The sequence below is a fragment of the Nyctereutes procyonoides genome, unplaced genomic scaffold (genome assembly GCF_905146905.1).
Source record: "Nyctereutes procyonoides isolate TBG_1078 unplaced genomic scaffold, NYPRO_anot_genome, whole genome shotgun sequence".
NCBI classification, from domain to species: domain Eukaryota; kingdom Metazoa; phylum Chordata; class Mammalia; order Carnivora; family Canidae; genus Nyctereutes; species Nyctereutes procyonoides.
Window position 1 is genome coordinate 60364219 of NW_026575020.1, and position 22666 is coordinate 60386884.

At 51.4% G+C, this 22666-nt stretch overlaps 1 protein-coding gene across 4 annotated transcripts in view; it reads right to left on the reverse strand.

Annotated features, from left to right (window-relative positions):
- Positions 1-21086, reverse strand: part of CSNK1D (casein kinase 1 delta) — a 34987-nt gene extending 13901 nt beyond the window's left edge. For 2 of the 4 annotated variants that reach the window (XR_008663114.1, XM_055314979.1), the window contains exons 1-3: positions 20713-21086; positions 13566-13676; positions 334-482 (exon numbers count right to left, since the gene is read on the reverse strand). Coding sequence is in view for 3 of the 4 variants with exons in the window: in XM_055314979.1 (XP_055170954.1) it covers positions 334-482; positions 13566-13676; positions 20713-20788 (336 nt within the window). In the remaining variant the exon portion in view is untranslated. The remainder of the gene's footprint in view (positions 1-333; positions 483-13565; positions 13677-20712) is intronic. The other 2 variants (XM_055314994.1, XM_055315002.1) reach the window with 2 other exon arrangements.
- Between the last annotated feature and the right edge of the window lie 1580 nt (positions 21087-22666).

A 22666-nucleotide genomic window follows, 5' to 3' on the forward strand; every position in this document is an offset into this window, starting at 1 on the left:
TTTTCTCTCCTTGGCTCTCAGGGGGCTGGACCCACGGCAGCCTGATGGGACCACCACTCCCAGACACGCATCTACACCAGCAGTCCTTCCTGCAGGGTCCCACCAGGAAGCACACACAGGATCCTGAGGGAACTGGAGCCATGTGGGGTGGTCTCCAAGGCCAGCCCGCACGCATGATCCCGCACCAAAGATTAATGTTCTCGCTCAGTCCCTGGGCACTAACAGGCATAAGACAAGGACAAGAGCCCCTGAACGAGCTGCCAGACTTCTGAGTCACAGCAAGCACGTGTCAGGGGCCCAGCTCCCTGTCACCTCAGAAAAATGGATTCTTACCATCTGGTCAGCAAGCAGCAGGACAGTTTTGAGGCTGAACTTCCTCGAGCAGAAGTTGAAGAGATCCTCCAGGCTCGGCCCCAACAGTTCCATCACCATGACATTGTAGTCTCCCTCTGCACCACACCACCGGATGGTGGGGATGCCCACTGCAAGAGAGACCCACCATGCCTGTGCTTGCATGCTGGCACACACCCCACGAGACACACACCACGAGGCCAAGACCAGGCGGGCAGCGGCTAGAAGTGACACCAAGGAAAGAATGGAAGGCCAGGGGCGGGTGGGGGGAGGGGGGAAGTGAGCAGACCAAGAAGGGCTCCTCTGAAAAAAGCTGAGTCCCCACCCGCCCCGCCCTCCCCACGAATCCGAATCCTCCGAACCGGGACCAGCACAGGCTCCCTGTGGTTAACCAAAGTCCACACTCTGTTCAGGTTTCCTTGGTTCCCGTCACACCCTCTCTCCACCCTGAACGTCACATTTCCCCCCGACGCCTCTGGGCCTCTGGGCCGTGCCGGCTCTCCTGTCCTTGGTTTCAGGTGGCCCAGCAGTTCTGGGGGTGCTGGGACCCTCCCTCCATCGGGACACGTCTCACGTGGGGCGATGGGTTTGGGGAGGAAGACCACGGAGCTGAAGGCTTCTCACCGCGTCACTCAGGGGTCCTTGCTCCTCACCGAGGATGGGCTGTGACCCCTGGCTGGGGTGTGCTCATTGTCCTCAGGGCGTGTGACTGTTCTCTTTGGGAAGACCATGCGAGCCCGAGCCCATACTTCGGGCCGGGGTCCTGCTCCGCTTCTTGAGGGCAGAGCACCTACATACAGTACTCAGATTTGATCTTCCCTCCCGTCTACTCATTCAATCACTATTTGGTGCGATGTGGGCCTGTGCGTACCCACCTTCTACTCTCATCTGTACTGAGTCCCCCGACACTGTTGTGAACACTGAGGGCTGGGGCCCTTGACCAAAACTAAGTTTTTAGTTCAGCTTTCTATTAAGTTGTGATACCAACTAGGCAACTCCCTTTCACTTTGAAAATTAATTACTTAAAAACGTGTTACATGTTTCATGAGAACAAATTAAAAAAATAGCTAAGTTACACAGCAGAATGAAGCAAAGGTCTTTAGCCCACCACCTACCCAGACCCAGGTCATTCCTCATAACTACGCCTACCGTTACACACCTCTCTCCACTCACTCCTGTACTCCCCACAGAATGACGCATCCAGGACTTTATCATTCCCTTGCTTTTAATAAAGAAGGATGCCGGTTTAACATTCAGCCGTTAGAAAGGATGAAGTCTTGTCATTTTAGACAACATGGATGGACTAGAGAATACCATGCAAAGTAAAATAAGTCAAAGAAAAATAAATACCATAGGATTCCATTTCTATGTAGAATCTAATGGACAAAACAGGCAAATAAGAAACATTCATAAATACAGAGTCAAGTGGTAGAGTTGCCAGAGAGGATGGAACAAAATAGGTGAAGGGTATTAAAAGGTACAATCTCTCAAGTTATAAAATAAGTCCAAAAGAAAAAGAAAAAAATAAAAAGGTCACTAGGATGAATAGTCAATAATACTATCAGGACATGGTGACCACATCCACCATAGTGAGCACCGTGTAATATAGAGGCCTGTCAAGTCACTATGTTATACACCAGAAACTAATATAATGGAATTTTATATTTCTAATTGTTGTTTTTCTGCCTTTTAAAAAATATTTTGTTTATTTATTCATGAGAGACCCAGAGAGAGGCAGAGACACAGAGGGAGAAGCAGGCTCCCTGCAGGGAGCCCGATGTGGGACTCGATCCCAGGACCCCGGGGTCACATCCTGAGCCAAAGGCAGACGCTCAACCACTGAGCCCCCCAGGTGCCCCCTACATTGCTTTTTATGCCTGCTGTATAGTCTTCCCTTTGGAGAACAGATCATAATTCATCTATTCTTTCATTTGGACTATCTGGGTTTGCTTCATTACAGACGGTGCTACTAAGTACACCCTTATTCATGTCCCCGGATGAAAATTCTTCTACACCAAATTCTTGTTCACATCCTGTTTCCCCAGGCACATGCCTACAAACACGGAGCACAAGTTGTCTGACTCTGCAAGATAATGTCACCTTGTTTCCTAAGACAGAGAGCCCACTCCACACACCCACCAGCAGTGAGCTGGTGGAAGCAGATCGCTGACTCTTCATCAAAATGCAGTGGGTGTGAGAGAGTGTGTCAATGAACTCTCAGTTTGGATCTTTCTTCCATATACTTATTGGCCACACGCTGTTCTTTGAAATGTCTACCCATGTCTTTTGCAATTTCTGTATCAGGTAGTCTTTTGCCTATTTATAGCCGTTCTTTAAAAATTCTGGGTTCTGGGGCTCCTGGGTGGCTCAGTAGGTTAAACATCTGCCTTCTGGGATCCCTGGGTGGCGCAGCGGTTTAGCGCCTGCCTTTGGCCCAGGGCGCGATCCTGGAGACCCAGGATCGAATCCCACGTCGGGCTCCCAGTGCATGGAGCCTGCTTCTCCCTCTGCCTGTGTCTCTGCCTCTCTCTCTCTCTCTCTCTCTCTCTCTCTCTCACTGTGTGCCTATCATAAATAAATAAATAAAAAAAATTAAAAAAAAAATAAACATCTGCCTTCACCTCAGGTCATGATCTCAGGATCCTGGGATCAAGTCCTGTGTCAGGCTCCCTGCTCAGAGGGGAGTTGGCTCCTCCTTCTGCCCCTCCCCCTACTTGTGCGGGTGTGCAAGCACACTGTCTCTCAAATACATAAATAAAATTTTAAAAAAATTCTTGGTACTAAACCATTGTTGCTTTTATGTCAGGCATATTTTTTCTTTTGGAGCTTTTTGATGAGAAATTCTTTTTTTTTTTTTTTTTTTTTTTTTTTTTTTTTTATGATCGTCACACACAGAGAGAGAGAGAGAGGCAGAGACACAGGCAGAGGGAGAAGCAGGCTCCATGTACCCGGAGCCCGACGTGGGATTCAATCCCAGGTCTCCAGGATCGCGCCCTGGGCCAAAGGCAGGCGCCAAACCGCTGCGCCACCCAGGGATCCCTTTGATGAGAAATTCTAACAAAGATGAACATATCGATCTTTTCCATTATGAGTAATGTGTTTGGTATAAGAAACCCTGAGTCAGAAGCAGATACTATTATTAAGTTACTCTATATCAACCAAGATGGAGTAATGGGGGCCTAACTAGCCCTGACATCCACAAAAACAAGAACACTGAACATAACTCAGAACATGTGGAAAAATGGTTTTTCTGAACATGAGACAATGAACAACACCCAGGCCTGAAAGACGGGACACAAGCTGCGTGGGCCATAGGCTGCCCCCTTCCTGCCTCAACTGTCAGCAGAAATGCAAAAACTGAACAGACAAAAGTAACTTGACTTCATCCCATAACTAGGTAGAGAAAGAACGTGAGGAACAGGATAAAATACCAAGCGGGTGAGCAAGTAAAATTCACAACGTCTGCCGTCCAAAGATTACCAGGTATGCAAAGAAGCGGAAAACATCCACACTGAGAACAATCAATTGAAACTGGTTCAGATGTTAGAATTAGCAGAGAAGCACAATAAGAGTTATGATAGGGATATCCCTGGGTGGCTCAGCAGTTTGGGGCCTGCCTTCCACCCAGGGCATGATCCTGGAGCCCTGGGATTGAATCCCACATTGGGTTCCCTGAATGGGGCCTGCTTCTCCCTCTGTTTCTCTCTCTGTGTGTGTCTCTCATGAATAAATAAATAAAAATCTTTTTAAAAAAAGCTATTATAGAGGCGTCTGGGTGGCTCAGTCAGTTAAGTGTCTGACTCTTGATCTTAAGGTCATGGGATTGAGCCCTGAGTTAGGCTCTGTGCTTTGCAAGGAGTCTGCTTGAGCTTCTCTCCCCCCATCTCTCCCTTCGTGTGCTCTCTAAAAATAAATAAATAAATATTTTAAAAGTTATTATATATTCTAATTATATTCCATGTCAAAAAAGCTACAAAGTGGTGGCATGGAAAATTTATACAAGACTCAAATCTGGGACACCTGGGTGGCTCAGTGACTGAGCATCTGCCTTCAGCTCGGGTTGTGACCCCGGGGTTCCAGGATTGAGTCCCACATTGGGCTCCCCACAGGGAGCCTGCTTCTCCCTCTGCCTGTTGTCTCTGCCTCTCTGTGTCCCTCATGAATAAAATCTTAAAAAAAAAAAAAGACTCAAATCCAACTTTTATAGATGAGAACTAGTGTCTGAGATTAGATGGTGCAAAAGAAAAGCTGCATGACTCGAAGGCATAGCAACAGATACCACTGGAAAAGCAGCAAGAACAGCTTCAAGCCACCTAATACCTATTATCACTGGAGCACTCAGGAAAGAGGGAGGAGGGGGCCGGAGATGTTGGAAGTAGCTGGATGAAGACAAACCCACAGTTGTAAGCTAGGCCGACCCTACACACAAGGGCCACAAAGAACATCACACAAATGTCCACACGTGCTAATAAAATCACTCACAACTAGTGATAAAGAGAGCATCTTGAAAGCAACCAGTGGGAAAAACCACGTTATATAAAGAGGTCAAAGACCAGGATGGCTGCAGACTCCTTGTCAGAAACGAGGCATCTAAAAGAACACAGTGGGGCGGGCAACATGTTTCAAGTACCGAGGACAAAAAACCTCCAAAAACCAAGATGAATGAACAGAATTTCAGATATAAAAAAGCTGGAGAATCCATCAGCAGCAGACCTGAACTGCTACATATGGGAATGGTCACCCTTCAGGCAGAAGGCAAGCAATGCCAGGCAGAAGTGTGGGGCCCACACAAAAGGATGGAAAGCACTGGAAATAACAACAGAAGTTCACATATAAGATTTATAAATCTTTTCTTTTATATAAAGATTTTATTTATTTATTCATCAGAAACACAGAGAGGCAGAGACACAGGCAGAGGAAGAAGCAGGCTCCCTGTGGGGAGCCCACGAGACTCGATCCTGGGACTCTAGGATCACACCCCGGGCCAAAGGCAGGAGGAGCTCAACTGCTGAGCCACCCAGGTGTCCCTCACACCTAAGATTTTTAAAAATTACTTAAATCCCTTTAAAAGAAATGCCTATTTGGGACACCTGGGTGGCTTAGTGGTTGAGCGTATGTCTGCCTTTGGCTCAGGGTGTGATCCTGGGTCCTGGGATCAAGTCCCGCACTGGGCTCCCTGTGAGGAGCCTGCTTCTCCCTCTGCTCCTCCTCCCCCTGCTCGTGCTCTTGCAAATCAATCAAAAAAAATTTTTTTAAAGATTTATTTATTTATTCATGAGAGATACAGAGAGAGGCTGAGATACAGGCAGAGTGACAAGCAGGCTCCACGCAGGAGCCCGATGTGGGACTAGATCCTGGATCCCGGGATCACGCCCTGAGCCAAAGTCACCCACCCAACCGCTGAGCCATCTAGGCGTCCCCAATAAATAAAATCTTAAAAAACAAAAGAAATACAAATAAAATACTTGATTAATCCAAAAACAGGCAAAGGAGGAGAGGAGACAAAAACCAGCAGTAAGATGGTAAAAAAACAAAACAAAACAACAAACCTGGCCTGTCAGGAACCACATCAAGCGTTAAGTCCTCCCAACACTGCACGCAATAGGTTCTAAGGAGGACACCAACTTTAGACAGAAGGGTGCACGGAGCTGGGTTCACACAGGGTGCAGCAGGCTACGGAGAGCATTTCTGAGGATGTGCCTGTTATTTCATAAGGATAAAGGCCTGACTTGTCAGGAGAATATAACCACTCCATACATTCATGCACCTAATAGCAGAGCTAAAACATGTGAAGGGAAACTGCAAGGAAGCTGGCAAAACACACAATTTGATGGTGTCCTTAACAGGCCCTCGGACTCTCAAGTACACCTGGGCCGGTTACCAAGACAGACCCAACGATGGACATAAAACAGGCCTGGAGTTAAAAGGATTCAAGTTGTACCAAGTATGCTCTCAGATGACAATGGAATTCAGTCAGAAATAACAGAGTGCTCTCCGGAAAACCCCCAAATATTTGGATGCTATATAATACACTTAAAAATAATCCGCCTATCAGGGAGAAATCAGTAGAGGAATTAGAAAGTTTTTTGAACTAAATAAAATCGAAAACACAACACATCAGGGTTTATGAGACCTGCTCTAAGGGCACCTAGGGAGAATCAATAGCAACCAAATGCCTCAGAAAATAGCAAATTAAACCCAAAGTAAACAGATGAAATGAAAATGATCAAGCAGTAATCAAGGGAAAGGAACATAAAGAAACAAAGAGAAAAATTACTGAAACCACATGTTTTTTGAGAAGATTTTTGATAAACCTCTAATCAGACTGATCAGGAAAAAATAAGAGAAGGCGCAAATTAGCAATATTGAATGGATTCTACATCTATTAAAAGGCTAATAGAGAGGGATCCCTGGGTGGCGCAGCGGTTTGGCGCCTGCCTTTGGCCCGGGGCGCGATCCTGGAGACCCGGGATTGAATCCCACGTCGGGCTCCCGGTGCATGGAGCCTGCTTCTCCCTCTGTGTCTCCGCCTCTCTCTCTCTATCTCTCTGTGACTATCATAAATAAATAAAAATTTAAAAAAAAAAGGCTAATAGAGGAACATTATAAACAGCTTTATGTCAGTAAATTCAGTAACAGATGACACAGACAGTTTGAAAGACACGAACCGTCAAAGTCCTGTCACTGCTGGTGGGAATGTAATGGGACAGCCACCTGGAAAGCAGCTGGACTTTATTAAAAGGGAAAAGCATTCACCTACTTCTGATTCAGCCATTCCACTCCTAGAAAAGATATTTACCCATGAGAAGAGGAAATGAACGTCCACGCAAATACACAACATTTACAGCATCTTTGTCAGCAACGCCCATGAACAGCTTTCTCAATCCTCTACTCCGGGCACTTCTTGGTGCATGGGGAGGACTCTTGGAGGTGGGGCAGGCTTTCTGGAGCAGGAGCGTGGCCGGGCCACAGCTGCAGACTCGCTGCTCTAAGCTCACAGGCATCGCTCTCAGAGGCACTATGTCACTTCTCACTGTCTCAAAGAACTACGCCTGGGGTCCCACATTCTCAGGACTCCAATTGCCCTGACCCTGTATAAATGACGAATCTTGATGGCTTCTAACTGCTCTTGATGTAATAAGCATTCTGGTTTTACGTTCCCGTATTTCTGGGTGATGCTCTCTTTCTGTACCAGGTTCTCTCTCGGGGCAAAGCTATTTCAGGGAGGGGGTCAGCAGCAGCCCAGGACTCTGGAGCAGGACTATGCTCTGCCATTTCCCCAGGGTGCAGAACTACTTGGGGTGTGCAGGAACCACCCCATTTTACCAGGGCTGCCCTGTGACTTGATGTCTCTCTCCTACAAGATTGGGCATTGGTCTGAACAGGAAAGGTGGTACAAGGGGGCCCGAAGGCGCGGAGAAGCCCCGACTATGGTATGCTGGTCTGCACCAGCAATGGACTCCTATTCTGGACCCCCAATCTCAGGACATGGGCTCCCTTCACTGGCTCAGTCCAGCCTACCAGCACATCAGGGTCCGTGTGTGTGTACGAAGCAAAGTCCCAGGGGCACCTGGGTGGCTCACTGGGTTAAGTGAAGCAAAGCCTCAAATCCTTAACCTTGAACAATGCTGGGTTTTCCTACCTGGGCTTCTAGAGACCTCGATGTCAGGGCCAGCACCCTGCCACAGCAGTGGTTAGTGCCATGGTGGGGAGTATGATGGAGTGCACTGGGACCAGCCGTGCCTCATGCTGGTTTCTAGCCACTCCCTTGAATCGCTGTGTTAGGCCTGGAGGACTCACAAGGTGCCAGCTGAGTGATCGACAGGCAGCCTGGCTTGTGTAAACAGAATGAGCTGGTCTTTCTCCATGTTCTTCTGGGGTTTTATTGTTCACCAACTTAAGGATGTATGTGTATATGTTGAAGGGGGCGGTCTTGAGCCATCTCTTCTTGGTGCCCCTTTATTCTATTTCCTATTTGGGTCAATCTTCTGTTTTAAAAGCTTGCCTCCTTCCTACCTTATTCCTTTCTCTACCCACCCTGTCCCGCGCAAAAGCTCGTATACTCTTACAATTCCTGGGTTGGCTGCACAATGCTTAAATGATTCGCACAAAATTCTGAAGAAGCCAGAAACGTTCCATCCCTTGCCCCCAACCTCCTGAGTCAAAACTGTTCTTTGTCATGATTCATGCCAAACATGTTGCTGTATTTAGAGGGATCAAACCTCTTTCAGTCTCTAATCCTAGGGAAAAGGTGTGGGGTGGGGGGCTGGAAAACCAAGAAGGGAAGATGACTGGACCTCCAAGTTACTCAGGAGCGTCCCTGAAGGTTTAAGACATGCATGTCAGGGATCCCTGGGTGGCGCAGAGGTTTGGCGCCTGCCTTTGGCCCAGGGCGCGATCCTGGAGACCCGGGAGCGAATCCCACGTCAGGCTCCCGGTGCATGGAGCCTGCTTCTCCCTCTGCCTGTGTCTCTGCCTCTCTCTCTCTCTCTTTCTGTATGACTATCGTAAATAAATAAAAAAAAAAAAAATTCAAAAAGACATGCATGTCAAATGGGCCACAAGATGGTTTAGTAGGATATGGTTGACTGTAACTCCATGTTTAATGCAGGAAACCAAAGTTTTCTGTGGAATTTTGAATTTCTGGGGAAGGAGAGAAGCCTGTGCCTATCTGCCTTCTCCCAAGCTTCCTCCTGCTCCTGAATTGCAGGAGACTGAGACCCTAGTTTTAGTGACGCCATCCCTGGAGAACACAGATGTGATGGTGGGATCTGCGACTGCTGTGTCTCACACACACACACACACACACACACACACACACACACACACACAACCCTTTCCTTTCCCCTCAGAAGATACAGAAGAGACGGGATGGTACCTGGGGGGACACAGACATCTTGTAATGGATTGGTACTGGTGTAATGAAGTGAACTGATGATATGTGTAGAGTGAGAGCCAGCTACCCACCAGAGGTCCATTCCTTTACAAATAAGTTTTATTTCTTCCTCTCCCACCCTTATTTTTAAATGTTCTTCTTTGTCTTCGGAGCTAGAAAGGGGACCCCGTGCCATGCTAGAGAGGAATGGTGATGACGAGACCAAAGAGGATGTGGCTTCAACAGAAGCTCAGATGCCAGGCAGCTGGGAAATAACCTGCATAACTGACCATCCTGGGGGGACACGTCCCTGCAGGCAGGTGCGGCACCCGACGTCATCCTGCAGGCCAAGGGCCTGCCTGCTCCATGAGACACAATTCCACTCTCAGGCTGTGCAACAGAAAACATGATCGGGTGCTATCGAGGCACCGTCCCCAAAAATAAGAGGACAGAAGCAGGAGCGAACTGCTTAGAGACAGGTGGTTACTAAACAGCAGCCATGTCAGCACAGGGCATCTTGGGAGCACGTGGGGTCAAAAGTAAAGTTGAACGGTATGTGAAAACCATACCAAAGACATTCATATGTTGCACATGTGAGGCAGATGTGACTCAAAGACGCACGGAGTCCGTTTACACCGCTGAGGTGTTCCAATGGCGGCACCCTTTCTCCTAGTGGTCGATCCCAAAGTCTTGTTACCCAGCATCAGGGAGCAGAGAGAATGCAGTAAAGGCAGAGCGCCCTTGCTCTCAAGAGTTCTCTGGTGAGAAGATGCTCAGCTTTCTGTGTAGCCTGCTTTGTCCTGAGCAGTCTAGATTAAGTGCTGAGGCCCCAGGAAGCAATCAGCCATAAAGCGATCACAAGCATGTTCCCACTGCCTGTCCGCAGACGGGGACTCTGGTGCCAGCACGATCAGAAACGTGGAAATGCACACCACTGCTGGGCCCATGCAGGAGCAGGCAAGGCTGGTAGGGCGAGGGCAGCAGTGACCAGCATGCTACCCCCACCCACGGGCCATTAAGATGGCAAATGGGTGGCTTAGTGTCACTACGTGCAGTTCTCAACACTTGATGGGAGTCCAAAGATACCAAAATCTCTGCTTGGGGGTGAAAAACTAGGCGACGGGAACAGGCATATGCTTTCCATTTTTACTTATGAGAAATTCCAGTATTTGACATTAATGCAAATAAATACAAATTTTCACAAAGTTTTTGGCAACTCAAACCTAAAACAACCATAAACAAACTGCCAAATTTTTCTAGACAAGGTCATTACACTTTCAAAAACAAACTACTTATGGGGTGGCAGAGAAACAAAAATCCTTAGGCAAGGATGCCAGGGGCAAACTCTGGACCATGGTTCCTCCCTCAGGGCACTGAGGTGAACTGGTACGCGAGCACCAGGTGGGGCTGGGGTCCTGCCGCCTCTCAAGTAGGTGGGAGCAATGGGTGTTCACTTTAGGATCAGTCCCCACATATTACATATGTTCTCTGCTATGGGAACTGACCAGGACACAGGATGAGAGAAGGGAACTGGGGGACTCAGCCACTTCTACCGTGAGGGCCATGCGTGCTCAGTGCTCACCCTCACTGCCAGCCCAGATTTTATACAAATGGCCCACTCCACCCTCCCACACACCACACCCGCCCTGAGCCTTGACCAGAAGCAGCTGTGGACTGAACAAATGTTCTCTACTGAGAGGCCACCAAAGAAGGGATGGTTCAAAGCCACCCTGGAGACATCCAGATGGGAAAGAGCAGTTGATGTCTAAGCAGGACCTGGCACTCTACTGCATTTTGAGAAGAACATAATGTCTCCCCAAGTCATTTACCAACACAAGTAAGCAAGGTTTATTCCTGCTTTTCCAGGTGTTTAATCCACTATTGCCAGCAAACTTGCCGCAGGTAGAAGCATCTGGGGCACGGTGCTGACTGCCAGGCTGGGCAGCTGCATGCCTCCCCAGGAGCAGAGCTGCTATGCAGCAGTGGCCTGGGCACGACGATGCTCAGGTTCAAATCTCTGTCCTCGGGCAAGTTCTGCAACGGTCTGCGTATCTATTTCTTCAGTCAGGACACAAGGCTGGCTGACATGTTTCTGCACAGGACTGTAGTGGCAGCAGACATGCCAGTGTCTGTAAGTGGAGACCGACTCCTCCCCTAGGTGGCCTGCTTGCCTAAGTGCCGCTCTCTCTAGCCAAGCACAGCACCACCACCACGGGCCAGGCAGTATCTAGAGAAGCCTGCACAGCAAGCTACAGAGTGCATGGCAGTCTCTCAGCTCCCTCCTATGATGTATCCGCACATGCAAGCAAGCCCAGGATGCAGCATTAAAAGCACCTAAGAACCACAGTCAGAGATACTTGCCGTCCCTTCACCACAACCAAGTGGTCTGTGTGTATTTGCATGAGATGTAATGCAGAAGGCTGACCTTCAGCAAGAGGACCCCTGCATCCTGTCTGCAGCCCCGGCGGCTTCATCTTGGTTAGGAGGAATTCACACAACACTATCAGAATCATGGACTCTGCGTTTCTGGACATCATCTCTTTTCAAAAATTGGTCTCTTTACCTTTTTTTTTTTTTTTTTTAAAGCACCTTGATAGGGGATCCCTGGGTGGCGCAGCGGTTTGGTGCCTGCCTTTGGCCCAGGGCGCGATCCTGGAGACCCAGGATCGAATCCCACATCGGGCTCCCGGTGCATGGAGCCTGCTTCTCCCTCTGCCTATGTCTCTGCGCCTCTCTCTCTCTCTCTGTGACTATCATAAATAAATAAAATTTAAAAAAAAAAAAAAATAAAGCACCTTGATAATATCCATTAAGTGCACATTTGAAACCGGAGTAAAACTCAATCTACACGTGGAGGATGGCCAGAAGGGAGAAGATCCTAGGTTTTTAGGGTCCAAGAGAAGGGGCACAAATCTTAACGCAAGGATTCAAAGTGAGATGCAATGCTGCAGCTTGGGCCCTCAGGCCTGCCGCAGACGACTGTGGTTCAAGGACAGAGAAATCCCATCCTGAAGGGAATAAAGTCTTCTCTGTCCAGTCTCTCTTATCCAATTCCTATTGGGGTATTGGCTGACCGTCTTCTTTCCTTCTGCCCTCTGGCCCTCCAGCTTGCAAATTCTCAGAGATGCTGCTTGTTAACACTCAACACAACTTTTAACTGGAAGCTTTATTCAAACCCCAGCATCAGGCCCTCCCCAACCACAAAGGCCACCTCCCGAGTCATCTCCTTCTCATCACCACCTGATAAGCTGTGTAGACTGTCCTCGATGCCTAAGAAGCCTGCCTTCTGCTGAGGGTCACCAGAGGGCAGACACAATGGCTGGGTCCTCTGCTGACCACTCCCTGGGGCCCACAGGGGCCAGGATATTTTTACCGATGGCCTCCTCAGGCTCCCAGAAAGCCGAGATGGGATACCCTGGACCTCCTCTGTGATGGGTCCTGCAGGACTGTTTGTGTTGCTCTGATATGTATGAGAGACATGTGTTGCTGTGTAAAGCAAGAAATGTTGGTTGCTGGTAGCAACACAGATTAAACCACTTTTGTGGAGGAAAGATGCCAGAGTGAAATCACCAATCCTCCCTTCTCTCCTGAAAAAACGCAATTCAGACTCTGAAGACAAGCTTCCATTTGCAAGGCACCGAGAGCACTCCAAACTATGAAAGTACCACAGAAGCTTCTGCCACGAAGGGTCTCCTATCAGGATGAAGTGCAGCCATTCTTCAGACACAAAGCCTTCTTCCCGAGGGGAGCTTCTTGGGGCAAAGCACGGACATGTCCTTCCTAATGCTGCGGTGTCTTTGGGACTCTGAGACACCCAAGAAAAGCCCCACCTGCTCCCTTAGCTGAACTATCTTGAAGTCCAGAGAATTCTAAAAGTTAGACTCTGAGATCAGGACATCAGATACCCTTAGGCCCAAGAGAAGGTTTCGAAGAATTGGGACAATAATTGAGTTAGAAAGGGACACAGAAGTCACGGAGTTCAAACTCTGTTTCACTCAGGAGCGTCTGAGGGGACTCCCCACCAAAGCTATGAGCAAACCATGTGACCAAGGTGGCATACCTAACAATCAGGAGTGTGCCTGAAAAATCACAATTCTCACAAACCCTGAGTTCAAAGACACGACTAGTTAACATGAGGCTATGGAAAAGCAGACAATCATGCTTTATGTTGAACGAGGCCTTCAGTAGGCCTCTTGGTAGCTGAAGGAAGCCACATGACTGAGTCACATGTATGGATGTTTCCCTCCCTTTCCCAAATAAACCAGAGGCTATGCTTCATGACCCATTCTCCCTCATCAAATACAACCCTGGTTTTCTTTTGAACAGGTAAAGGGCATACCTCCTCCCTGCATCATTTTGTAGATTTTGCTCTCAATGTGGAGCTGAGGGTGTTTGGTTTTGACACATTCAAGCTTGATGGCAACTTCTTCTCCTGCAGCAATGTCCGTACCTTGGCAAAAGAGAAAAACCACAAACATTAATAATCTGGTGTCCACCACCTAACGCAATACTATAACACACCACAGACCTTCTGCTCCGCTTTCCCCTGTGAGATGGGTGTCGGTGGTGGACAAACCCTGTGGAAAAACCATCATTACTTTCACTTTTTAAGCAGGAAGTCTTTGATATGTATAGAAAAGTCTTATTTAGTATTCCCTCACCCACTTCCATATGTCCCCACTCTGATCACGTCAATAGGGGACCCAGAGACAGGGCAGTGCATTTCTCTCTGCAAGGACTCCCATCTTTTCTGCCCTAAGCTTTCCTGTCCCACCAGCTGGTGGCTGGCCCCTGTATTCACCTACCCAGGGCGAAGCAGTTCCAGGGTGACTGTGTGCTCCCCATTTCTCCATGCTGCCTGGATAGGCCTGTGTGGGGGTGGGTGGGTGTGGGCCTTCCTTTTTACCAAACACCCACGGCTTCAGTCCACCCACCCTGGGTGTTGAGCCGCATAAATCTCAGAACAGTCAAGGCACTTCTCCAGTGGAGCTGGTTCCCCCAAGGACACTCTGCAACCTTCTCCCTTCCTGGGGAATAGGACACTACTGTGCATTTCTTACTGATACTGGACCAGAAGGGTGGACTCCCTTTTAGAGCCCAAATGACACTTATGCAACATGTACCTGTCACATACCTTTTGTTAGTTTTATGCTAAAACCAACAAAACATCAGCTAATACCTCCTGATAACAGCCTATGTTCTATCTCTGCTTTACTTCAATTAAGGAAATGCAGATATGACAACGCCCTGCCCCAGGCTTCACACACAAATGCTCCTGAGCTCCCATTTGACCCAAAGCTGTGCCCATGAAACCTTCCTCAAGAAGCTTTAGCTGAAGAAAACAGGGAAGAGTCTTAACCTACACCTAGCTCTCCCCCAGGTGCCTTGTAAGTACAGGTGTCCCTTATCTGCAGTCAAACTCGGTCTGCAGACAGATGCTCCTGTGCCACCCTCCGGTCAGGTCAGCAGGAGCCTCGCCACGTCACACACCCGCATCACTTCCCTCCCGCCCCTTGTCACATTGGCACTTCACCACCTCACAGGGTCACAAGAAAGGGGAGTACAGCTCAGTAGGATTATTGTGAGACCCCAGTTACAGAACTTTATTTACAATATGCTGCTATGATTGTTCTATTTTATTATTAGCTATTGTTGTGAATCTCTCACTATACCTCATCTATAAACATCATCATGAGTAAGTATGTCTAGGAAGAAACAAGGTATACGTAGGGTTTGGTATTGTCCATGGTTTTAGGCATCCCCTATGGGTCATGAAATATGTCCCCTGTGGATAAGGATGTCTGCTGTACACACCAGTTTAATCCTTCTCAGCAGTATGTTTATCTGTATTGGTTCCAGCAGCTCGACAGGCCCGGGACATTTCCTTCCCAAGGGGATCGTAGCATTGGACAAAGCAACCTCAACTGACTGGTTTCTCTCTCCCCAAGTTCAGGGGAAGAAGTGCAGTCTATTTCACAAGACGCTTGCAAGGGAGGGTGCGTTAATAGTTACAAAGCACTTTGAGATTCCCAAAGGCACTAAAACCACAAGCAGCCTGCAGGAACCCTGCCTGCTGCTGTTCATGTGTCCACTAAACACCTAAGAACCCCCAACGTCTCCTCCAGACTACCCAGATGGCTCCAAGAAGTACAGGGCTTCTGGTGGGCTTGAATCCAAAACCATGGGAATAACCAGCATCTGACCACTGCAAGTGACCATTCTAGATTTAAGAACCTCATTTACCATTCCACAGAGATTCTTCTGGGCACTCACAAAGAAGACAGGTAATACATTTTGTTCTTCCTACCCGCATTTGCGATGATCTATCCAATTACAAGAGAAATGACTTCATCGTAAATGTACTGTGCAAATGAGAAATGCACTGGGAGTTCCTGTGAGGACCTGGACTCCGGGCTGAACCCGCCAGCCCAGGAGACACAGAGAAATGGATGACTCAGCTTACTGGTTACATCAGCAACTCTGTTCCCCAAAGCATGAGCAGTGGAGCCTTTAGTGAGAGCATTCTTGCTCCGCCAACTACATCAGCATTGTCACCCTTGCCATGAAGCAGGTCTTCAATGACAAGACAGCCTGGACCAAACAGACTACCTCCCAGACCACCACCTTCAAGAGGGCAGAGAACATTCTAGCTCCACCCTATTGTGGCAGATAATGTAAACATCTGGCCATCAATCCAGCAATACTGACAGGACAGTCTGGGAGACAACCGTAAGCAACTCTAAAACTCCATTTGAATCCTGTTCTCCTATCATGGTGCCAATCTTCCTGCTGGACCACACCAGCAACGGAGTCAGCCTCCCCCAAGATCACACCAGCAAAAACACAGCCAGCCTCCCCCAGGAACACGCCAGAAAATAGGGCCAGCTTCCCCGAAGACCACACCAGCAAACACAGCTGGCCTCCCCCAGGATCACACCAGCAACAGAGCCAGCCTCCCCCAAGATCACACCAGCAAACAGCCAGCCTTCCTTGGGATCACACCAAAGAACAGAGATTGCCTCGCCCAGGATCACACCAGCAACACAGCCAGCCTCCCCCAAGATCACACCAGCAACAGAGACAGCCTCCCCCAGGATCACACCAACACAAAGGGCCAGCCTCCCCTAAGATCACAACTGTGAAGCTTGCCTCAAGTCTGATGAACCAAAGAGGGGCTGGGCTTGGGCTCTGCAAATAAATGTGATAATAGCATACACTCTGGATTGCTTCCCAGCAAGGTCTGTGCCCAGTGGGTAGACGTACCAAGGAGCCCAGCTTCAAGCACTGGGCATTCCATGAGAAGCAAACATCACAGGCAAAACCAAGGTCCAGTGGTCTAGGGCCCTGTAGCCCTGCCCCACCTCCTACGGCTGGCATCACACCTCATGCTTCCCTGGCAGTCCTGCTCCAAGTCTAGTGCTCAAACCACCTGTCCAAGGGGGGGGGGGAACAATACAGGGCAGCAAGAGAGCATCGAGGAGATCAGACAGCAAAGCGATGTTGCTACATTTAATCTTACTTTACAAAAGTAATGGTTTATGGGGGCAGCCCAGGTGGCTCAGCGGTTTAGCGCGGCCTTCAGCCCAGGGTGTGATCCTGGAGACCCGGGATCGAGTCCGTGTCGGGCTTCCTGCGTGGAGCCTGCTTCTCCCTCTGCCTGTGTCTCTTCCTCTCTCTCTCTCTGTCTCTCATGAATAAGTAAATAAAATCTTAAAAAAAAAAAAAGTAATGGTTTATGAAGGATTGGTAATTACAAAACCTGATCGTTCAGCACAACTTCTATAAGTACTTCTAGATAGGGAACAAGAAGTTAGAAGACCCCACTGAGCACTGGGTTTCAGATTCACAAGGCAGTCAATCCACAGGGTCCGTTTACACTTAAAACAGTTTTATCTCGCTAATAACCTCAGCCCCTCCAGCAGCTTAAGCAGCCCCACCCTGTCAGACAAGAGTTCCTCTCTCTAGGCAAGGGTGTTACTCTGTTAGAGGTTAGAGGTGATCCTAGGAAAACAAAATTATGTCTCTCAAGTTGAGCAGACAAAATCAGACGATGAATTAAGTGAACCGAACCCAAGCCTGAGTCTGTCCTGGGACAGCTGTCCTTAGGCCCAACTCCCAATGAAGATTGTCTTATCAAAGAAACAGGGAGAGGCCTCTGGGCAGCCAGGCAAAGGTCACTCTAAACAGGGCAAATGTTGACGAGGCAACTGATGCAGGATCACAACCTCTCATCAGGGACACTCAAAGCTTAAGCTACCACCCTAAAGAACGAAACCAGGTGACTAGGAAAGCTTCAGCCAGTGCAGGCAACTGGTCTTCTCTCCCAGCCAGCTGGCCAGCCAGCCACCACTCTAGAACCCCTACTGTGTGCCAGACATCCTTGCATGGTGTTCCTGAAGAAAAAGAAAAGTCCATGAGAGGGGAAAACGTGAAAATCGAGTATGAAGAGGTTACTAAACTTTAGCTCTCTAAAGATGTTCATGTACGTCACGACGGCAGGCTGCAGTCCATCCAGGTAACACATGCAGAGGGGAGGCCATCCTCTGATAAATGGAGTGACCCCAAAGGCCAACACGGACAGGAAGAAAACCTACATTCCATCAATCATGAAAGACAGGGGTGTAGGTGGGTCTGAGGACCCTTCCGCCAGCCTCTACAAAACAAACATGGATGACAACAGAGAGGACGGGGGCTTGCAGACGCTCTGGAACACTGGATGAACTGAAGAGGGTCTGTGCTGACTGTAGCACCACCACCCGCCTGGCTCTAGCACTCTTCCCCACACACCCTCTTCTTCCCTCAGCTCTACTGGTCACACTGGGAACATGTGGTCCACAGTAAGAACACGCCCTCCCTGTTTTCAAATGTTATTAGCAGGTATACAGGAGGTACACTGCCAGCAAATGAAAGGGCTTCTGATGTCCAGTGCCTCACAACACATCACCTCCAACAGCAAGGGGCCAAAGCATGTGGAAGCTAAAGCTGATGAAGACACAGGGGTGGGAAGGCTTTGCCTTATGCCCACTGGCAGTAACAGGTACAGGCAACGTTTCGCATAAGCACGTACCGCACAGAATACAGGAACTCTGAGGCCTTTGCGCCCTGCCCTGACAGCCTTCAGGATCTGGCAAGCTTGGAGGTAAACAGAAGATGGGGACCGCACATTTGGGGTCCATCGTGGCCCAAGTGCAGTACTTTCTGAAGTCCAGGCACTGGAGAAATAGCCCATCTTTAAAAGGGCCATGTGGGATGGACTGGAATAACTGGCAGGGCACAGGGCCGCATGACCATGTCAATGCAGCAGGCGGCCGGGAAGGCAGGCCAATACCGGGCCCTCCTGGTCCATGAGGCACTCAGTAAACTGAAAGACGGCCTCCCCTCCTCGCAGTTTCAAACCTCTGAAAGCACACAACGTCCCAGGCAGAAATCCAAGACCCCAAATGCAGGATCACAACACAGGGAACCTTCGTGGAGGAGTCGAGTGTTCTGATCAATAGTAAAATGACAGCAGCAGAAGTGATTTAAATTGTAATCACAGCAGAATACATGGAACCTAACCATTTTCAAGATATGAGGATGCAATTCCTTAACTAATGCCTTTACCTACAGAGGAGGAACTACGGTAGGAATGACTCATTCTGTTCCGTGGTCTTTGGGGCAGCCATCTTTGAGCCTCACCTACAGCTGGTGGGGTTCCTCAGACCCCGCGGTCCAGCCACATCTCTCAAGTAACAAGATCACCTCTCCTCGGTGGAGCAGCACTCAGCCTGAATGGACCCCCGTGGGGGCCCAGAGCCCATGCTGACGGAAAACATCAGCTGTGGCCTAAGTGCACCTCAACGGGCCGTGCGGGTGCTGGGAGCGAGGGTGTGAGACTGAGGAGAGACCCCTCTGGGACAGGTCAGCCTGCGCCGTGCATCAGGTGCCGCCGGTGTGCCTAACACAGGGGGAGGCCCAGAGGGCACCACGGTGAATAAGCACACGGGGCTCCCTGCACCAGCTTCAGAAAGCACAGAGCTGGCTAGCACCTGAGGACAGAGAGCTCCGAAATAAATACCTACTTTTTGATGCCCGTGTAAAGGTGACGAATGCATGGACTTCTCAGGGCAGCTCCTAGATCCTAGGTTAAAACTTTGGCCAAATTTCACTGTTCTGGGAATAATGCAAACAGTTTACATTCACCCAGCAAATTTCCCTAAAGGAACGCTGCTCAGAAGGCAGCCAGCAGACTACCGGAGAGAAACGTCTGTGAAGTGTGTTTTGCTCAGCAGGACAGTAAGGCAGAGGGCAGGCAGGATCAGAGGCATCTGTAGGGCCCAGACAGGCTTGCTCTGTGGGGTGAGAAGGCACCAAAAGCGGTAATGAACAAACATGTGCACTCCTAACGCCGTCAGCCCCGGAGGAGCAGCTGCACCTCCGGGTGACAAGACGGGAGGCCGGGTGGGGACCCCCTGAAGCCACTCCTGACCCCTCTGACAGGTACACAGCCCAAGAGAAGCAGCAGGGCAGGGGCTCTGCGCAACATCGGAGCGTGTTTACCCCAGACTTGCGCAACAGTCCCTCTGCGCACACGGCCCCGCCAGGCTGTGCGTCCCCAGGTCCAGGGGGGTACCGGCTACAGCAAAAGTGATTTTTAAAGCCCCAACTTGAAGGCTCAAGCCGACCGTTCACGTTACACGTGCATTTCCTCGCACTGCAAACCGGAGACGATCCAGAACTTTCCAATCCCATTTTTCTTTCTTTCTTTTTTTTTTTTTTTTTTTTTTTTTACCCCAGATGTACCTGGAGAACCGTAAGGGCCAGAGGGACCACCTCGGGAGTAGAGAGCGCTTTACTACTTTATTTGCCTCTAATTTTTGCCCACACCGCGACGCCGACTCCGTCTGCGCTGCCCCACATCCCAGTCTGGCTCCGGCGGAGGCACCCGGTCCACAACTTGGATGCGCAACATGTCCTTCGGGGGCCGCTCGACGGGGCGGGGGACCCACCCGGCGGCCCCGTCGGAGCCCGGGGAGCCGCCGAGCTGGGGCTGCGCCGTCGCACGGGCCCGCGGGCCGCGGAAGCCTGGGGCCGGCGCCCCGACCGCCCCCCCGGACCCCCCCCCACGTGCCCGGGCGCAGGGGGCCGCACACCCGCCCGGCGGCCTTTGTCTGCCCGCGGGGGACACCCGGGCGCGGACAGCGGGCGGGGGTCTGGGGCGGCGCAGGGCCGCTCCCGGCAGCCTGGGGCGCACGTCCGGGCAGGCGCCCCGGGGCACGGCCGGACCCCGCGGAGGGGCTGGGGGCGGGGCGGAGGGGTGGGTCCCGGTCACCGCCGCGGGCCCGCGAGGGGGGTCCCGGGGGCGGAGGCGGGCCGCGGGGCCTCGCAGCGGGGTCCGGGCGTGTCCGGGGTCCTGGGCGGGGGTCCCCGACCCGGGGGCGGGGGGGGGGGCCGCGCGGACGCCGGTCCGGGGGCGGCCCGGGCTGGGGGGGGGAGGGGCGCCTCACCGAGATAGATGTCTCCGAAGGAGCCGCTGCCGATCTTCCGGCCCAGCCGGTACCTGTTCCCGACTCTGAGCTCCATGGCGGCGGCGGCGGCGGGTCCGGCTCGCTCCTGCCCTCCCAGCCGCTTCCTGGGTCTGAGCTCGGGGAGGCGGCGCCGCTGCTGCCGCTACGGCGGGTCGGGCTGCCGGCTCCGCCCCCCTCACGGCCCCGCTTTCACCATCGCTTTCCGGCCGCCCCGCTGCTCCCAGCGCCTCAATACGGGGCGGATGGGACAGTCCGAGCGCCGCCGCCCCTGCTCCGGCCCCCGCCGACCCCGCTCGCCCTCTCCCCGCCGCGGATGGACTCGGATCTTCCGGGCCTAAATCCCCCTTCAGCTGCCTGAAGGAGCCGCCGCCATCGCGCTGTGACGTCACTTCCCCTAGCAACCCGGAGGGGCGGGGCCGCGCTGCCTGAGGGGCGGGGCCGCGGCTTCGGGCGGTGGGGCGGGGCCAGGGGCGGGGCCAGGAGGCGGGGCGGGGCCAGCGCGCACCCGCGTCCTCGAGACCCCGGGACCCCGGGGCGGCCCCCTCTTTTCGGTTTGCCCAGCCGCCTCAGCCCCGGGCTGCGGGGGGTCCGTCCCACGTGCAGCCTGCAAGTGCTGGCGCAGGGGCTTCGTTTGTCCTCGCAGGGGCCGGGGAAGCCGGCGACTCCCAGCGACACACCTGGGACAGGCCCCCGGGCAGTGCTTTTTGCAAGAGGGACGGGGGCGGAGCCTGTCTGCCCCCCCAGCCCTGGGACCCGCAGTACCCGGGGGACTCAGGTGTGCCGGGCCCGCCGCCGCTGCAGCACTGCTCGCCGCTGCCCGCCCACGCCTCAAGCCTTATGCGCTCAGACCTAGAGCCGAGGTCAGACCCGAAAGGCGAAGGCGCAGCTACCAGGGATTCAAATGGTGAGGCCGCGGGCCTGCCTCTCAGTCTCATCTTCCTGGAGAACAAATCAACCTTTTCACCTAATTTGTATCTAGTCTGAAGGTTCCTCTTGCAAAAGAAAGCAAGAATGTTAAAGTTCAGAATGATGCCTGGCTTCAAAGATCTGGAGTCTTGATTCTGATCTCTGGAAGGGAGTCCTCCAGGGAAGCATCCAAGCCGAGAAGGAATGACTTCCATGTCATTGCTTCTGGGGCCTGCGCCCCATGTAAAGAGGGAGAACCGTAGTACATAATGCTAATGCATACTTTGGAGCACTTGGCAAATACCTACTGCTCTATGCGTGGGGCCTGTGTGCTGGGCCTGGGCACGGGGCCGGCTGTGGCCAGGAGAGCAGCCTGTGTGCCAATGGACCATCAGGACCTCCTCTCGGGGTGGCCCAGGGGAGGCGGGGAAGGAGTGCAGTGGGCAGTGAGTGTCCTTCCGCAGCACACAGCAGCCCAGGCTCCCCTCTCCCACACTCAGTCTCAGGAGTGCAGCCCCTGTCCAAAAATAGCTGGGGGTCGGGTTGGGGAGGTTGGCATCAATTCCTGAGCGTTGCTAGCAGTGCCTGGACACGGGAGAGGCTACCAGGCAAACCATGATCAGCCGCTGGTGAGCGGTGGGCAGCGGGGAATGCCCCATGGCCGCGTCAGCCTGGTTTCTCAGTCTTACGGGGTGAGGGTGGGGGGATATCATCAAACTGGTAAAAACAGCCTGTCGCCAGAATTCCCTGGTGAACAGTGCCCTGCTCCCCTCCCCACAAGCCATGAGTACAAACTGGAAGAGAAAGGGACCTGGATGTGCAGACCTCCGGCCGCTCCCTTAGCCACCCTGGGCTGATGACTGGCCAGCAGTCCCATCCTGGGAACTAAGTGTCCTCTCTCAAAAAGAAGCTGCAACTCTTGGGGCCTCCCCCAGGTCCCAGGGTTCTGCCCACATCCCCCCTATTTACGCTTGGAATTGGTCAGGTTAATCAGCCAACAACAGGACCAAAGTGCTTGCTTGTGTTT